The following is a 19,632-nucleotide window of genomic DNA, read 5'->3' as shown; positions in this document are numbered from 1 at the left end:
CCTGCCTTCACTTTGGGAAGCTGGGATGTCAAAATGATGCCGTTTAGGTGCATGGGAAGTAGGGAACAGAGTCATCTTTGCAGAAATTACATTGTGCAATCAATCAGACTTTGATTTTTGATTCAGAAATACTTGTCTTAGGCAAGTCTTTGGTAGCAGCAGAAAACCCCATGCTCAAAACCCTCATCTTGCTCAAAATCTTTGCTCACAACCCTCATCTACTCAACATATATTTTCTCCTTTGTAGGAAAATATCGACAAGGGCTTGGATGCACATGGAGGTGTCCCAACCTTCATTTTCGAGATTGCTGTGGTGTTGACACTTTGGAGTCACTGCTGACAAAATGAATCTGTCCTTTTTTGTTCAGTCTTTAACTAGCCCAGGGACCCCTAACAAAATGGATTTGTATCTTCCCATCAAACGGGAGCCAGGGAGAGCCTAGACAAATGCATATGCCTGAGATCTCCAGCTCTTGGCTCAGGAAGTGCAGATCTGGCTCCACCTCAAAGTGCACAGGTTCTTCGTTGGGTCCAGGGGCAATGAGTACACAGAACTGTAGAACTGATATACACTCACTGTGCAGGGGACCTTCCCGTGGTTATATGCACACTCATGGATCAACAAACACCCAGCAAGGACCTACCTTGAACAACAGCCAGCCGAAGAGCTTCTTGATCAGTCTCGTGCCCCAGAAGGCATGTCGGTAGAGATCTGTGTTGACGACCCCAGGGTCTGCCACGTTGGATGTTACATGGCTGCCCTCGGAGGCCAGCAGCCCCTGGAGGTGGTAGGAGAACAGAATGAGGGCGAGCTTGCTTTGGGCATAGGCTCTGTGGGGCGAGTAGCCGTTGCTGCAGAGGAGAAGAGGAAGGCAGGGTGACTGGGGGTTCAGGTTCTTCACCGTCTCTGCATCTGTGACCTCCGCCATGACACCCCTGGTAGCTGCCCCTCCCCCCCCCATTTACCCGGGAGTTACTTAGCAATTCACTTTCCAGTTTCCAAATGTGAGCACTCTTAAAAATTTCAGCATGATAACATAAACCTAAAATTAGTTATTTTAACCATTTTTTAAGTGCATAATTCATTGGTGTTAAATACATTCACCAATGTTGGATTGCCATCACCTCCATCCATCACCAAAACTTCTCCATCACTCCCATGAGACACTCTGTCCCTGTGGAGCAATAACTTCCCATCTTCATTTGCACCCCCAGCCCCTGACTTCATCCCCCTTTCTGTCTCTAGGAATTTGCCCATTCTAGATATTTCACTCAAGTGGAATCGTGTCATATTGGTCCATGTATGTCTGGCTTTTTTCACTCAGCATAATTTCTTCAAGGTTGAGCCATGTTGTAGCATATGTCGGGACTTCATTCCTTTTATGGTTGAGTCATGTTCCGTTGCATGGATAGACCACATTTTGTTGATCCATTCATCTGTTGATGGACACTTGGGTTACTTCCACCTTTTGACAACTGTGGATAATGATCCTGTGAAGATTGGTGCACAGGATCTGTTTCAATTCTTTGGGGCATATATGTAGGAGTGAGATTGCTGGTAATTCTATGTTTAAGTTTTTGAGGCATGGCAGAAGTGTTTTCCGCAGCGGCCACACCAATTTCCTTCCCACCAGCCACGCACAAGGGTTTGTGTTTCTCGACAATATCACTGGTATGTGTGACCTTCCATTTTTTAAAGTAGCTGGCATCTTAGTGGGTGTGAAATGGAATGCAATGGGTGTTTTTAGTAAAAACTCATAACTGCACTGCGATCAGAGCCTGTGGGTTGCATGCATCACTCATTCTTTGAAATCAGTTGATGCTTTATTTATGACTTAAGGCATGATCAATATTTACAAACACTCCATTTCTGTCTGAGAAAGATGCATATTCTCCAATTTGGGGATGTAGACATCTACAGATTCCCGATGAGCTTAAACATGTTAAATACATTATTCATACCTTGCCAAACTTTTCCTTGTTTGAATTTCAATACTTGGAAAAATGTATTGATATGTCCCTGTCTGATGTCAAAATCATCACGTTCTCCCTGCTGATTTTTGCTTTATATAGTTGGAGACTATTTTATTGGTTGCGTACATACAGAAAACCATGACGCCTTCGCAGTAAAGCTTAACTTTCGCCATTAGATACCCTCTCTCTGCTCCTGATAGTACATTTTCCCTGATATTAATATAGCCCCACCAGCTTTATTTTGGTGTGATGTGCCCGAGATGCTATTTTTCACCTTCATACTTCCAACCTCAGTAAAGTCTCTCCAACATTAGAAAACCCATAAACATAATTCACCACATTAAGAAATTAACACATTACTAGATTAAAAGAAAGAAATCAAGCAATTATCATATTAGATGCACAAAAAGCATTAGCTAAAATTTAACATCTCTCCATGACAAGGCTTTTGCTAAATAAGAATCGATATTTGAAATAAATCAACTCAACTTTGACCTGAATGATTCAGAAAAGTGGAACAAGAACATTTTTCCAAGGAAAGCTTATAAAATATTTTTTAAATGGTAAACAACGAGAATACTTAAATATTGAAAATAGTATGAGTATAAATGGTGTAATCGAGATATATAGTCAAGGGTGGGTTCTTTAATCAACTTTCCTTCCCCCATATGTAATAAAAAATTCCTAAATGGGAAACGGAATTTAACAACAAATACACAGCAGATCACAAAATTATGAAAAAATAAAAAAAAAATACTATATGCTTTCTTCACTGACACATTTAAAACTTGTGATAAAATAAATGAACAAAAGCAGTAATGTATGCCTATTCTCCTATAAAGTTGGTAACATTCAAAGAAATCATCATTTTGAACGCTGAAGGCATGGAGATATTTAACCTGACATCCCAGGAAAGTGCATGAATCTGCAGAATAAAAGAAAATTGTTCTTGATAGGCAATTTGACAACATGCATCTAAATTTTTAATGATGTGCATATTCTTTAACTTAGGAACTCCAGTGTTTGAAATCTATCCTAGGAAAATAATGAGAATTTATTTTTAAAAATAATTTTATGTTCCAATACATTTACTGAGCATGCTTTTTGAATAGGAAAAATTTTAAGTGATTAAATATCAAAATGAGATTTATTGAATGAATTATTGAACGTTCACACAATATCTATTTTAAATGATGCCCGCAGGATTTATGGTTTAACAAATGTCCATTCTCATAGTTCCAGTCAGTTTTCATTTACATTCACTTTCTGCTTGTTCTTAGGATGAGCTGCGAGCCGTCAGCGAGTGTCATATGAAGGAAACCAAAGTTTGGGACAGAATATCAACCATTTGTAATCTTAGAGACCCGGTGAATCCGTCTATCTTTGTGTAACCTGAAGACAAAAAACGGACACGTGGCAAGCTCTGAAAGCTTGGGGCCAACGTAGCAACCCCTGTCTGCAGCTGAGATTTTCTGAAAGCATCCCATCATTTTTGAGACAGCACACTAGGATTTGGGGACACCACTCCCTTAGGGGCCTGGGCCGAGGGCCAGGGCTGACACCCCGTTCCTGCCACTTGTTCTTGTTTGCTAACACCTCCCCATGCTGTGGCATCATGTCATGACACATCGTGAAAGTCACACAGAAAATCTGAGTTTTGGCTGGGGTGAGGTCCAATTGATTTATACTGGACAAGAGAGCCCAGGTATTCCACCTTAGAAATTAGTGGGGCCATGTCATTAAGAGGTGAGAAATCAGGAGCTTGTCACAGAGCTCCAAACGTAAGCTTTGTAGGGGAGGAAGACTGAATAGATGTCACATAGAGATTGGAGGAATTAAGACAAATGCATAAAGAATTGAGAGGAAACTTCCCTCCCCTGACCCAAGACCTGACTTAACCCCTCAATCAGTGTCCAAAAACTTTCTTTGGGCAAATGCCTTCTATCTTCTTTCCCTAGGGGAAAAGAAGAAGCAACATAAAGAGGGAATTATTAAGTGGAGGGAGGGAAAGGCTGAGCTTTCATCTTGGCATCGCGATGGTTAGTTTTATGAGTCATAGTGGCGAGGCTGTTGTGCCCGACTGTTCAGTCAAACTCAAGCCCAGATGTGGCCAGAAAGGTGATTGGTAGATGAGGATAACATCTGCAATCAGTTGATTTTTCATAAGAGAAATCAACCTGTGTAAGGCAGCTGGGTGTCATCTAACCGGTGGAAGACCTTGAAAGCAAGAACTGAAGTTTCCAGAAGAAGAAATTCTGCCTCAAGATCATAAAAGTCAACTCCAGCCCTACCAATTTTGGACTTGCCAGCCCCCACAATCTAATAGCGTGAGCCAATTCCTTAAAATACATCATATATATGTATGTATATATATATTTTTTTCCTGTTGGTTCTGTTTCTCTGAAGAACCCTGACTAATACAAAAATAATGCACAACCACTTGATTCTGAATTACTATTGTCGATTTGGGGGGAAAAGAAACCGTTACTAGAATAAATTGTAAACATGCAGCTATCTCAAGAGTAAACTGATCAGCTTCATAATTATGGCTTTATATGGTAGCATGGAGAAGAGAGAACTAAAATTCTTTAAAAATACTATATGGAACAGAATATAAAATAATGAAAAAAAGAAAAAAATTATGTGCAAAAAGTCAATACACTTCTTTACGGGAGAGGAAAATAAGTCCAAGAGAACAAGTAATTTCAGGAGAAGCTCTCCAGTGGACTTAAGGATAAACTAATATCCACAGAGGAAAAGAAAAAGAATGAAGGCAAACAAACAAGACGGCACAATTCTCGTTAAGGTTTGAAAAGAAAACCCTTAGGATTGGAAAAAGCACTTAGTGTGGAAAACAACAAAGGGATTGTTTGAACATTAAACAGAAAGGAGAAGGCATAAAGAGAATTAATCTACAAACTAACAAGAGGGGAAAGAAATTCGCAAACATCTATGTAGCCTGTTTCTCAAAATGAAGTTTTGAATAAATCGTTCTTGTAATAAACGCTGGCAACTGGTAAAATCAAAACCATAAAAAAGTATTTTTACTTTCACTGAATAGAAACTATTGATGTAAGTACTTAAAAAATAGTGTGATGCTTAGCCAGAAACAAAAGTAGAGAGAGCTCTGAGGGTAGTCTATTTCTAATTTTCAGAAACAAAATGAAAGGTGAACTGTATTTTTTTAAAAAACGTATTTTTGTGGTAACATATGAAACATGGAATTTGCCGTTTTAACCAGTTTTAAGTGTACAATTCAGCAGCATTAATTGCACTACTATGTCTATTACCAAAACTTTTTCATCACCCCAATGGCAAAGTCTGTACCGATTAAATAATAACTCTCATTCCCTCCTCACAGCCCCTGGCAAACACTAATCTGTTCTCTGTCTCTATGCATTTACCTATTCTGGACATTTCATATAAATGGAATCATACAATCTGTGACCTTTTGTATCTGGCTTCTTTCCCTCAGCATAACGTCTTCCAGGTATATCCTGTTGTAGCGTGTATCAGGACGGCATTCCTTTTTTATGGCTGAATAATATTCCATCATAAGTATACACCATTGTGGTCATCCATCCATCCGTTGTTGGAAACTTGGGTTGCTTCCAACTTCTTGCAATTACGAATAACACTGCTATGAACACTGGTGTACAAGGATCTGTTTGAGTCCTGGCTTTCAATTCTTTGAGGCACAAACTTCGCAGTTTAACTGCTGGATCATATAGTAACTCCACGTTTAACTTTCTGGGGAGCCACCAAAGTGTTCCTTGTTTTACATTCCCACCAGCAGGGTGTGAGAGGTCCAATGTCTCTGCATCCTGACCAACTCTTATTTCAGTTTTTTTTGTTTGTTTGTTTTGTTTTTTTAGATGATAGCCACCCTAGCATGGTGAACTGGTATCCTACTGTGGAAGAATTGTCTTTTTTTTTTTTTTTTTTTTCCTTCAAATTGGCCTTTACATGTGTTCAAACATGCTTTGGACCATGACAGAACTGACAACTATTTTGTAAGGGAGACAGAAAGGGGAAAAACTCAATTGAGCCCCTGTAGTCAAGCCACTTGACATACATTCTCTCAATCCTCTAAAACACAAAGAGCTAATAACTGGAAAAGTCTGGACCACAGGTCAGGACTGCAGGAAAATCTGTCCTTTTTACTCATCACACTGCTAGTTCCACTCTTTATGGGACAACCCTAAAATACCCAATGTTCTTTTTAAATTCCAATACTTTGTGCACAAAATGTACATTTTCCTTTATCTTTTGGACACTAGTATAAAAGAAAACATGTTATATGAACAGTTAATATTAATGAAGTATTAGCATAATTTAGTTCAGATTCAAACTAGTTTAGTAGGTGCCTGATGACCAGAAATAGATAATAGGCAAATGCAATAAGTTTCAGATTTTATTTAGAACGTAACTGAGTGAGATCCATCTCCTCCACCTAGCTTAATTTTCCTCAGCTATGAAATTATTATTTCACTTCCTTGGCCTGGGGGTCAGGAGAAATCCATAGACAAGGTAAAATAAAGATGTGCAAGTGAAGATGCATTATTATGTTGTCCCAAATACAAACATGAGAGATCTTTTCTCCTTACAAAAAAGATCCTATAAGGCCTCCATCAAAGTTTTATTTGAATGTAATGTTTGGGACAATTTTCCCAAAGGGCCAACATTTCCCAGTTTAATCTGACATCATAATAGAACATCAACAGAACAATATTTGGAATTTCAGTTTCGCATCCTTATCATTGAGACTCACTGCCTCCCATCATCAATATTTATTGAGCATTTACAGTGTACTAGGCACAATAGAACATACAGAAAACATTGTCCCTGCTCTTGAGGAGCTTACAGTCTAAAAGAAAAAAAAATACACCTCTTTAAAATGGTATTATTGCTTGGTGTTTTCTGAAAGGTATGTACTGAGGAAATTGTCTGTAGGCTGAGCTTTGGGTGTAACTTAGCCCCATCATTATTTAGAGACTAGAGGAAGAGAAGGATTTAAAGGCAGACAATGAGAACCCATGAATCTTGAAGGCAATTGTATAAAAAATGTAGCTTATGAGGCGTAACAGTGTGATTGGGAAAGCCATATGGTCCACACTCCCCTTTGTCTAGTTTATGGATGGATGAGTAGAAAAATGGGGGAAGAAAAAAAAAAATAGAAAAAAAGAAAAAAAGGCACCCAGTGTTCGCTTTGTTTTGTATGACTGCATGGTGTATGAGAATATCTCAACAAAATGAATTTTAAAAAAATTAAAAAAAAAGGCAGACAATGACAGGCCATTCGAGATAGTTAGGGCTTGGAGGAGATAAACACAATCTCATCAACTAAGGAGAGATTTGCTGTAGTAAATATGATGAGGGGACTAGTTCATGGGTTGCAAACAAAGAAAGTGGGGTGGTCTCTTAAGACACTGGGTGGAGTCAGAAAGATCAAGTATCCTTTTTCCAAGTACGTGGCCACCAGGTAGAAAGGGCTGGTGATGAGACAGAAGGCGGCAAAGAAGAAGGTAATCCTGTGCACCTGACAGAAGGAATAAAGCATCAAAATTGAAGGCAGGCTACAAGACTGTCAAGAAGTTCTTAAAAATCAAAAGTGGAAGCACAAAACTTACAGTTAGTGCTGTCCAACATCATGGTGGCCCAAGAACATTATTAATGGCTTGTAGCTTCCTAAGTTAGAAAATGCCATATCCAAAAATTTAAATGAAATGCATTACTTTTACCCAATTGACAGCCCCCCACCTCAACAGAACTTGATTTGGGGGACAGGGAAAGACGAAGGGAAAGGAGAATGGGACACGTTGGGAACAGTAGTTACATGAGTAGTATTTTCATCATTATGATAAACTTCTTATTTAAACTTGTTAAAAGTCCATTAGCTGCCAAAAGAGAATAAGGAATAAATTTCCAAAAATGTACAACTTCTTTTAGAGAAGTTTCACAACCCAAAGACTAATTTACATGAAAAGCTGTAGAGAAAGTAGTTGAAGAGTCCATTCATAAAACTTTTATTCCACTTGCCTCAACTTAATACCTGTGTTTTCAATGATTTCATGTGGATTGTTTGTGAAAATTTCTTAAGTCATCAGACAAAGCTAGCCATTATCAAATTATTTCCTTGTTAACTATTTTTACAGCACATGCATGTTAGGCAAGTATCAAAAAAAAATTACAAAAGCAAAAAACTTAAAAAAAAGTTAAATTCACGGCTTTTTGTTTTACCGCTGTGCTTGATTTACACAAAATAATGGATATCAAGCAACTCATTTTTACTGCATCATGTTGTACATTTGTTCTTCAGCTGCCTAAAACATTTAAATACAAGTAAAATGAGTGTAGCAAAAATAACGAAAGCAAACAGCAGGTAACTTTACAAATAATGAAATGTGAACGGTGTTTGCAGAGTAAATTGGGCCACAACTTTATCTAAGGGAATATTTCTGCAGCTGTAATAAAAGGTGTGCACATTGAATTTGTGTATTCCACAGACACATGTGGTTCAACATGCAATATCTATCCATGGGATATGTTTTCTACCACAGTAATGAAAGTGCTCCAAACTGTAAAGTACCCACAATAACTACATTTGTGACTGAAACCAATTATCCCTTTTATCCCCCACTAAGAGAAACCTGTATGTAGGCAGTTTTCCTTGCTTAGACATGAAAGCTGTTGTAACACTGGCCCTTGAGAAGGCACAATGTATCAAAAGAATGATGCCAAACATTTATAACTTGCATAAAAATTCCACTTCCCCATACTGGTCACCTCAAGATGAAAACAGATAATTCTCCAGTATTAACTGGCTCTACTCCCCTAATATTAAACATAAAAACCACATGGGAAATACAGAAATTCAAATAGAAGTTGCATAAAATCGTCATAAATCATAAACAAAAAACTATTTGTGGGACAGCATGGATAAGAATGAGGCAGACAAATTTGGAAGACTGGTTAATTTTCCCCTCCTTCTTCTGCTTCAGCTTTGTCTCCTTGGGTATCCAATGTCTACGATGTCAAGTTGTCTCTCAGTGATTGCACTAACGTACGGTCTTTGTATGACTCTGCTTAATGTATTGAGTAGAGCAATGGCTTCATCAAAAGCTGTCTTTGCAAAAGAGCAGGCTTTCTCCAGGGGGTTCAGAATCTCAGAACAGAACACAGGAAAGTTAAAGGCTAGAACCCATCTGATAGGATGTGTTGGTTGCATTTCCTTTTTGCTGATTTCAAATGCTTCTTGGGATGCTTGTTGTGACTGATCCACAATCCCTTTCTTTTCATCACCAGCCAACTTGGCCAAATAATGACAGTAGTCTCCTTTCATTTTCAAAAGGAAGACTTTGCTCTCTGCTTGTGAGGCACTGGGGATCAAGAACTTTTCCAAAAGAGGAAGTACACATCATTGCAGAGAGCTCTTAGCTCAGTCTCAATTTTCTCTCTGTATTCTTGAGCCATCTGATGTTTCTTCTTAGCACCTTTGTCTTTTGCTCAATACTTGAGACGACCCTCCAAGATGACCTATGAGCTCCTACAACATTTTCATAAGCAACTGAGAGAAGATTTCTCTCCTCGTTAAATAATTCCGCTCTGTGCTCAGTTACAGACTCCATATAGGATGCCTTGTCATCATAGCGTTCAGTCTGCTTGGCCAGTTTGGGCTTCTGCACCAGCTCATTTTTATCCATCACTGGATATTCTGTATCCAGAGTAGACGGCAGCTGTTAGAGAAGGGGCATCACATTCTAAACTTCACTTATGTTGCTTTCCGTTGGTGAGAGGATTCTGGGCTGGGATTTTACTATGGCTGTGTTTTTGGTGGATGGCACGTGGTACTTCATGACTGAGGGGATCGTGTGGCCTGGCCTTGTCTCATAGCTCGAATCCATTGCAGTAATTATACCTTTGATGGTGAGCTCCTGGAGGGCAGGCTGAGTGGACACGTTCAGCAAGAGGCCCCTCTTAGAGAAATGCCGGGGATTTAGCAATTATACGTTTCCATGGAGTGAATGAATTTTTCAAGTTCCCATCAAAGAAGACTTACTTTGCATAGGCACATCTGCATATTTCTCTTTTAAAAATGTGTGTATCTATAACACACACACACATATGGCTTACACAATCTACAGTGGACTTTAGATTCATGGTTGGAAAACGATACATCAGTCATACTTTGGGAGAATGTTTTAAGACAATATCCATTTTTCATAATTATAAAAGATATGCATATTGATTGTAAAAAAATCAAAAGCTCAAAGATGAAGTGCAAATCAATAGTAACCCCACAGTCTCTCCCAAATAATGATCACTGTTAACATTTTGTGTGCATACCTAAAGATTAGTCTTTTTTGTTGTCATTGCATAGGCATTTCTAGAAAAATGGCCTCATTCTATGAGTCATATTTATCATCTGCTTTCACTTCATTTTGATGAGTTCAGCTCTATTTCACTGGTGTGGCATCTTCATTTTTGATGAATACAGTGCATTACGCAGTAGATATATTTACCAAGGGTCTTCTATAGGTGACGTAAGGTGTTGCCATTATATTCTTCTGTTTATTTTTGTAATAAATGACATTCTGAGATGTAGAAAAGGCAGTGAGTATTTTTAATTTCTTTCAGACATTCTCTTAAAAATAGCACAGGATGATTTTAAAAATGTGGATACTTACTTCTCAAACTCTAAAAGTAAAGACAATATACACATTCACCATCAGTTTAAGAGGAAAATTAATTCTCCTGATGTTTTGCTGCACAATAAATAAATTACTCAGATCTCCAAAACCTTGCTGAAGTTTTCCTTGCTTTTTCTCTAATACTGAGAATTATTTTCAAAAAAAATTCCCTTGCCCATTTCCAAGTAGGAAATGCTGTTTCATTGTTTTCACTGCGTTGATATGATGGATATTTTCCTGTTTTCCTGTTATATTTCTTTATTTTTTTATGAATTAACCAATATGTTCCTATTTTTGAAACTGGTGTTAATTTTTCTTCTTTTTAAGACCTATTTATATGTCAAAGATAGTAAACGTATTGAACTTTGAGTTGTCATGCCTCCATTCTAAGTAGGAAAAACATATACTATAAGTAGTCCTAGTTTTCTGCTTACATTTTTTAATGTACAGAACTTTTATTTTTTTTATAGTAAAAGCCATTAGTTTTTTGTGTGGGTGATATTGCATGGATACTGGAAAAAAATTATCCATCATAAAACATACAGTTTTTATCTCTTAGTTTTTAAAATGCATTTAATTCATGAAACCACATGACATTCCTGTTATCACATCATGGGAGATAGGGCCCTCCACCCCAACATGGTAAGATAATTTTCCATCCCAACTTAGAGGTGGCTTTTTCCATCAATTTTGTACACTCTCTTTGTCACACAACCTAGGTGTCAGTGTGCTTTCTTTTCTCCATTGATTATTTAACCATTTCCATGCCAGGAGTCCTTTTCAGCCAAGCTGCTCTGTATTTCACAACGGTTTCTCTCAGTATGCATAAATCATTGCCCTTTGTCCTTGAAAAGCCCAGATCTTTCATACTATTTCAATCATTTTGGGGGATTCAGTTTTCTGTACTCTGCCAATTATACCAGAAATGTTCTGTGCATATTACTATGGGAGATAATTAAACAATCACATGAATTATGGAAAAATGTAATTTGTTGAGCTTTTGATTCAAGGAACCCTGTATCTGGATCTTATAAAAGTGTGCTTGAATTTCTGATTTTCAGCTTATTTTATAAAGTGTTATTCTCTTCTTGCCCTTGGAGATCATGGACGGTTTATTATAAGAAAGGAGCCCTTCATTAATTTCCTTGATGGATGCGTGTTGTGTGTATATGTAATACAAAGCCTACCCAGCCAGCCTCTGCAGGTGGCTTCCTTTTATATTGATCAACAGGCAGTATTAGCATTCATTACCCATCCACTTGGATAAGTACTTGTGCAGAAGAAAAGACAATTGAGTGTTATGCTAAATTAATACTAATGAGCTGCATTTGTATCCCTTAAGTTTCAATTCTGAGACATTAATGCATAATTACATAGCCATCACAATTGCAGAAATCTACTGCCCAGAACCCAGTTTCCCACAGGCATTTTCTCCGATGCTCATTAAATCTGATAATGATTTGTCTTTCAGTCAGTGAATATGACCAGCATCACATATATTTGCAAATAAATAATACCTGGTCTCCAAATTGAATTTTATTTTTTTGATGACACAAACAATTGCCTCACAATCTTCCTAGGTTTCCTTGCTTTAATATCCCAGATGCCTATGGAAATAGAGAAACCACTCTCCCCAGGAACTTAGAGAATATTTTGAGCAAAGAGAGGAATCTTTTTTTCTGCTAAGGGAAAGGGAACTCAGGAATTCCAAACTTATTGATGGAAACATAGCAATTCAATCAGGTACCGGTGATGTATTCCAGAACACAGGATGAAGATGCTAAAAGTTTCAAGAAACTCAGATCAATACAAGAAAGTATATTCATAACACAACATTCCTTGATAGATGTTCAATGGGACCCTAATTTCAAAGGATTGAATATGGGCTTACGATAAAATAAGCAATGCACATCTGCCCCAAGATTACAAAAACAGCTCTTTTTGGTTTAAGACATGACCATTCTGCAATAGTCCTTGAGTCTCCAAAGAAAGGTGGGGGTGAAATAAGGGGTTCCTTAAAAGATGAAGGACGTCTCACCTGGGGAGGGGTGGGAGAAGCCATTGACACTAGCGGACTTTCCAGGTGATGTTACGTTGCTCTACCAAAGAGGAAGGAAGGAGGTGAAGCAAATACAGTGGTGACCAGGTAAAGTACCACGTACCACCTGACGGAGAAGGGAGAGGAAAGGACCAAAGGATGAAAGCTTCTTGGGGAGATGAAGTTCTGCAAGGCATGGCCTCCTTTCTAGAAGGAGTCAAAAGTGGGAAGTGGGCCCACACTGCACCTTTGCAGATGAGGCTGCAACAACCAGAGACTCCCCCTTTCCACGAGACTCCCCCTTTCCCTCAAACTGAAGGACCTGCTAATTTGGGTCAAGTGGACCGACCCAACTTCACCAACTTCATCTTTGCTAAAGACTCGAGTTAGCACCAGGACACTTGCCTGTTTTGGGACTGAAGAGGGGAGTTAAGGTGACATGTATTGGTGGTCCCATTTCCTTGTTTTCCTAGTGCATCCTGGTGAGGTGAGTGTTTGGGGATAATTGGGGTGACCCATTTCCAGGAGAGAGGCAGTGGGAACCTCTTGTGTTGTCACCCTCAGTCTAGGACTGAAGCCTGGGTTCCAGAGCAGAGTGTGACAGTTAGAATCATGTCTTTGAAGGAAAACTACTAACACAAAAGTGATTGCAAAGTTAGATACATATTTTCAGCAATGCTCTCAACCCATCTGCAAGGTGGGGTCCATAAAGGGCATCTTGCAGATGAGGAGACTGGAGGTCAGAAAGTTAAAGTTGCTCCCCAAGATGACAACTTTGCAAGCATCAGAGCAATGACTGGATCTGCGGCATGCCCAAATCCAAAACCCAACATCTTCCTTGACCTGAGGCTAAAGAGACAATCTGGCTTCCGGGAAAGCATTTGCCACTTAGGGATATTATGCTGGGGATCAATTTCCATCTGCTGAATACTGAAACTGAACTTGAGTGTATATGATTCTTAATCAGTTTTACTTGTCAGGTACATTTCTATCATAGAGATGCACCAGGTAATTTGATTCTTCGAGGTATGAGGCTATGTACTTCCCCAAGACTCTTTAATGAGCACAGCTTTTGACAGCGTATTACATTACCTAGTCTTCTGAAAATTTAATCACTGCCACATTCCAAACCTCCAAAGACACATTATTGGTGATGTGGGCGTGTTTAATAAACTACACCAGAATAAAAGAGAAGAACTTGGCAGAGGCAGCCATCACCGGGGGAAAAGAGATGCTTAAGAACATCTCACATCTATGGCCATAATTTAAGTGTTATAGGTGTACAATCCCATGGTGTGTGCTTCCCAGAGATTGTTTTATTCAGTCTACATAGTACTTCATGTTGCAATTATCATCCCCATTTAGATTGAAAATCAAAGGCTAGACTCAAAAATGCTCAAGAATCTCAGAATTCGCAAATGGCAAAGACATGATTGAAAACCTCAACTCTATGATGCCAGGACTACTGCTTTTACTTGACTCTGCCACAATACTTTTGAATAAGGGGAGTTGTGTACACTCAACTGATGAGGTGCCCATCTCCCCAAATGTGGGCATCAGGAATTGCTACCCTTACCTCTTCCCTGTCTCACCCCCTCAACAGTCAAGATGGAGCCAGATTAGCTCTGCGTCTCCAGGAGGTGGGTACAGAAAGCCGCCTTGACATCTCCCCACCTTTCCTTTTGGAGATGACTGGTAAACCACTGAAATCGATCTGCACTCCACTTGACCGAAAGCAAGAATTAAAGATGACACAGAGTTGCCAGCACTGACTGGAGTTGGGAAAGAGGTACAGACCTTCTGAAGATATGGAAAATGCATAGAACCAGGGTCCCTCACGTGAGCAGGAGAGGGCAGGAAAAGCTGACTTTGGAAGGAAGAGACTTTAGTTGGTGTTGCCATAGCAAATACTGGATGCCAGCTTTATTTATCCAATGCTATTATGACTGTCCGTGCTTTTAAGATAAGAGGAAATCAGGGATTTCCATGAAGGAGTATTTTTCAAGTTTCTGATGCAGAACAGGAACCAGAATACAAGAGGCATTACCAAGAATCCAGCCCACTGGGGGCCTGAAGATCTCTGAAGTCTGTAAACACGGCTATGGGACACGTAGAGCTGCACATGGTGAATGATGTTCAATGTGAAATGTCATCTTGGGGGTAAAGAAGGCATGAGGCATTTTCCCCACACAGGTGGAGTTAGGACTGCTCTTTTGTACCAGATAGCCGATAACCCAAACAAAGACTAGACAACATGCCAAGAAAGAGATTAGCTATCTATTCGTTGGCCTCAGAGGATGGTCAGGGAACATTATCTGCCATACTGCCAATAATCTTTCTAATCATTCGCTGTTCAATATTTGAATTCCTAATTCTTTTCACCAACCGTAACTTACCAAATGTATACATCATAGTCTGAAAGACTATAAATTAGGGTAGCTCCATCATCTATCCCCTGCTTATTAGAAATCTGTCTGATAGATTCAGAAAATGTCATTGACTTGAGCATGACTTTCCTAGAAAATCATCTAGAGCTATGCATGAGTCAGCACTTTAATTTCCATTAGAAGTATCACTCATTTTCTGCTGCTTCTGATGGGTGTTCTGGACAGGATTATTAGAATAAAAATCTCCTTGCTATGTTTCTATGCCTCCCCTTCACAGAGCAAATGGACTATAAGAAGGGGGATAGTAGAAGGGGAAAGTCCTATGTGTGTCTCTGCTTTCAGGTATGGAGGAAATTGAAATGACCGTCTGAAGCTTCTACCATAGTTAAACTAATTTGTAATTTTTCTTTTCCAAAGCAATTATCATACCAAAGAAATACAGGTCTATCTAATGTCAATTTATTTAATGCCTGCACATTGCAGTAAATGTGAGAAAAATAGTAAAGCATAAAGAAATGGGAAAAGTCATCCACAATCCTTCAATCAAAATGAACAACCAAGAAAATACTTAGGTCTTTTAATGATTGATTTTTTAAAGTTATAGTAATGCTTGCAAATAGTTTTAACCTTTTGAGGTTGCAGTTTTTAGCCTGTTTACATTGAATGTAATTATTGATGTGGTTGGTTTTAAGCTTACTCTTTTACTATTTATTTTCTGTTTTTCTCATTTGTTCTTTGTCCCTTCTTCCCATCCCCCCAGTCTTTCCTGTATTTGATTACTTGAATACTTATTAATATTTCATTTTATATCCTCTATTTGCTTTTTGTTTTTTTTTTAATCTTCATTTTATTGAGATATATTCACATACCACGCAGTCATACAAAATAAATCATACTTTCGATTGTTTACAGTACCATTACATAGTGGTACATTCATCACCCAAATCAATCCCTGACACCTTCATTAGCACACACACAAAAATAACAAGAATAATAATTAGAGTGAAAAGGAGCAATTGAAGTAAAAAAGAACACTGGGTACCTTTGTCTGTTTGTTTCCTTCCCCTATTTTTCTTTTTTTCTTTTTTTTTAATAATTGCATAGTTTTATTAAAACAATTCAAATATAGACAAAATAAAGAGTATAATATATACTTTGGACCCAGCACCCAGCTTCAACTGTGATCAGTATATGCCCATCACTTTAGCTGGATGGGTAAAAGTTGCGATCTATTTTTCATTCACTGGATATCATAGAAACAGGACCGAGATTTTGATAGCTCAGTTCGTAAGTCCTGAATGCTATTTCTCAGCCCTCAGGTTCCTATTTCATGTATAGAAAAATATAACTAAATGGGACAGAAAACAAATGGCTGAAAAATAGAAGCAATAGAAGATGGAATACAATTTTTTTTCTATTTCTTTTTTTTTTAATCTTCGTTTTATTTAGATATATTCACATACCCTGCAGTCATACAAAAACAAATCGCACTTTCGATTGTTCACAGTACCATTACATAGTTGTACATTCATCACCTAAATCAATCCCTGACATGCGGTCGGGGTTACTGCTTCTGGGGGGAGGGGCGGCCGGTAGCTGAGCCCTCAGCTCTTGGGGCTGCTTAAAGGGTACTGGCGGCGGGGGCTCTTTCCCGGAGGCGAGGGGGAGGCGGAGGACTTGGCCAGGTCCTCGGCGGGAGGCGTACAAGGTGTGGAGGGCGGCGATAAGGACAAGACACTCTTCATCCAGTAGGAGTATGCGCCAAAGAGGCTTTATTCAGGGGTGATCACAGGTTATATAGGCTGGTAAGAAGGGCAGGGCTGGAAAGGAGGTGAAGTAGCCTTAAATCGCAATACTGAAGGGAGAGGGGCTAGGATTGGTTCTGAGAGGACGCAGGAGCCGTTGCAGCGGGCGGGAGTTGTTTTGGCCACGGTGCATGCGCGCTGGCGGTGGCAGGAGTTGCCTTGGCACAGGGGAGTGTACGGGCAAGATAAGGAAGTGGGGAAAGGGCGGTTGGGAGAAAGGCGGTTTCCTCCGGCAAGCCTCCCCTGCCAGTGGCATTTTGGGTGAGGAAAAGGGAGCTGCCTTGACCTCGCTCCCTAGGCTCGGGGGGGCTGCAGAGGGCACTAAACGCCCGTACCCACTACCCTCCCCAGGGGGTGATATCAGGTCCCCTGGCCCAGGCCTGGTAAGTCGAGGTACAAGCTCAGTCACCCGCACTGACACCTTCATTAGCACACACACAAAAATAACAAGAATAATAATTAGAGTGAAAAAGAGCAATTGAAGTAAAAAAGAACACTGGGTACCTTTGTCTGTTTGTTTCCTTCCCCTATTTTTCTACTCATCCATCCATAAACTAGACAAAGTGGAGTGTGGTTCTTATGGCTTTCCCAATCCCATTGTCACCCCTCATAAGCTACATTTTTATACAAATGTCTTCAAGATTCATGGGTTCTGGGTTGTAGTTTGATAGTTTCAGGTATCCACCACCAGCTACCCCAATTCTTTAGAACCTAAAAAGGGTTGTCTAAAGTGTGCGTAAGAGTGCCCACCAGAGTGACCTCTCGGCTCCTTTTGGAATCTCTCTGCCACTGAAGCTTATTTCATTTCCTTTCACATCCCCCTTTTGGTCAAGAAGATGTTCTCCGTCCCACGATGCTAGGTCTACATTCCTCCCCGGGAGTCATATTCCACGTTGCCAGGGAGATTCACTCCCCTGGGTGTCTGATCCCACGTAGGGGGAAGGGCAGTGATTTCACCTTTCAAGTTGGCTTAGCTAGAGAGAGACAGGGCCACATCTGAGCAACAAAGAGGCATTCGGGAGGAGGTTCTTAGGCACAACCATAGGGAGGCCTAGCCTCTCCTTTGCAGCAACCGTCTTCCCAAGGGTAAAACTTATGGTAGAGGGCTCAACCCATCAAACCACCAGTCCCCTATGTCTGTGGTCATGTTAGCAACCATGGAGGTGGGGTAGGCCAATACCCCTGCATTCTCCACAGGCTCCTCAAGGGGGCACTACATCTTTTTTTTCCTTGTTTTTCTTTTTTTTTTTTTTTAACTTTCCCTTCTTTTTTAAATCAACTGTATGAAAAAAAAGTTAAAAAGAAAACAAACATACAATAAAAGAACATTTCAAAGAGACCATAACAAGGGAGTAAGAAAAAGACAACTAACCTAAGATAACTGCTTAACTTCCAACATGTTCCTACTTTACCCCAAGAAAGTTACATAATATAGCAACATTTCTGTGAACTTGTTCCTACTATATCCATCAGAAATTAACAGACCATAGTCATTCCTGGGCATCCCCAGAACGTTAAATAGCTTATCTGTTCTTGGATTATTGTTTCCCCTTCCTTAATTGCTCTCTATTGCTACTTCCCCTACATTCTACATTATAAACCATTTGTTTTACATTTTTCAAAGTTCACATTAGTGGTAGCATATAATATCTCTCTTTTTGTGCCTGGCTTATTTCGCTCAGCATTATGTCTTCAAGGTTCATCCATGTTGTCATGTTTCATGAGATCGTTCCTTCTTACTGCCGTGTAGTATTCCATCGTGTGTATATACCACATTCTATTTATCCACTCATCTGTTGAAGGACATTTGGGTTGTTTCCATCTCTTGGCAATTGTGAATAATGCTGCTATGAACATTGGCGTGCAGATATCTGTTCGTGTCACTGCTTTCCGACCTTCCGGGTATATACCGAGAAGTGCAATCGCTGGATCGAATGGTAACTCTATATCTAGTTTCCTAAGGAACTGCCAGACTGACTTCCAGAGTGGCTGAACCATTATACAGTCCCACCAACAATGAATAAGAGTTCCAATTTCTCCACCTCCCCTCCAGCATTTGTAGTTTCCTGTTTGTTTAATGGCAGCCATTCTAATCGGTGTTAGAAGGTATCTCATTATGGTCTTAATTTGCATCTCTCTCATAGCTAGTGAAGCTGAACATTTTTTCATGTGTTTCTTGGCCATTTGTATTTCCTCTTCAGAGAACTGTCTTTTCATATCCTTTGCCCATTTTATAATTGGGCTGTCTGTACTATTGTCATTGAGTTGTAGGATTTCTTTATATATGCACGATATCAGTCTTTTGTCAGATACATGGTTTCCAAAAATTTTTTCCCATTGAGTTGGCTGCCTCTTTACCTTTTTGAGAAATTCCTTTGAGGTGCAGAAACTTCTAAGCTTGAGGAGTTCCCATTTATCTTTTTTTTCTTTTGTTGCTTGTGCTTTGGGTGTAAAGTCTAGGAAGTGGCCGCCTAATACAAGGTCTTGAAGATGTTTTCCTACATTATCTTCTAGGTGTTTTATGGTACTTTCTTTTATATTGAGATCTTTGATCCATTTTGAGTTAATTTTTGTGTAGGGGGTGAGGTAGGGTTCTCTTTCATTCTTTTGGATATGGATATCCAACTCTCCCAGCCCCATTTGTTGAAAAGACCATTATGACTCAGTTCAGTGACTTTGGGGGCCTTATCAAAGATCAGTTGGCCATAGATCTGAGGGTCTATCTCTGAATTCACAAT

The 19,632-nt window shown here is 39.4% G+C and overlaps 1 protein-coding gene across 1 annotated transcript in view; it reads right to left on the bottom strand.

Annotated features, from left to right (window-relative positions):
- The window catches only part of LOC119525980 (dehydrogenase/reductase SDR family member on chromosome X-like), a 63,292-nt gene that overhangs the window by 10,990 nt on the left and 32,670 nt on the right, over positions 1–19,632 (bottom strand). Inside the window, exon 3 of the mRNA XM_037824754.1 lies at positions 645–852. Coding sequence (XP_037680682.1) covers positions 645–852 — 208 coding nt within the window. The remainder of the gene's footprint in view (positions 1–644; positions 853–19,632) is intronic.

Source organism: Choloepus didactylus (assembly GCF_015220235.1).
Source record: "Choloepus didactylus isolate mChoDid1 chromosome Y unlocalized genomic scaffold, mChoDid1.pri SUPER_Y_unloc6, whole genome shotgun sequence".
Lineage (NCBI taxonomy): Eukaryota > Metazoa > Chordata > Mammalia > Pilosa > Megalonychidae > Choloepus > Choloepus didactylus.
This window is presented reverse-complemented; position numbering and strand designations above follow the sequence as displayed.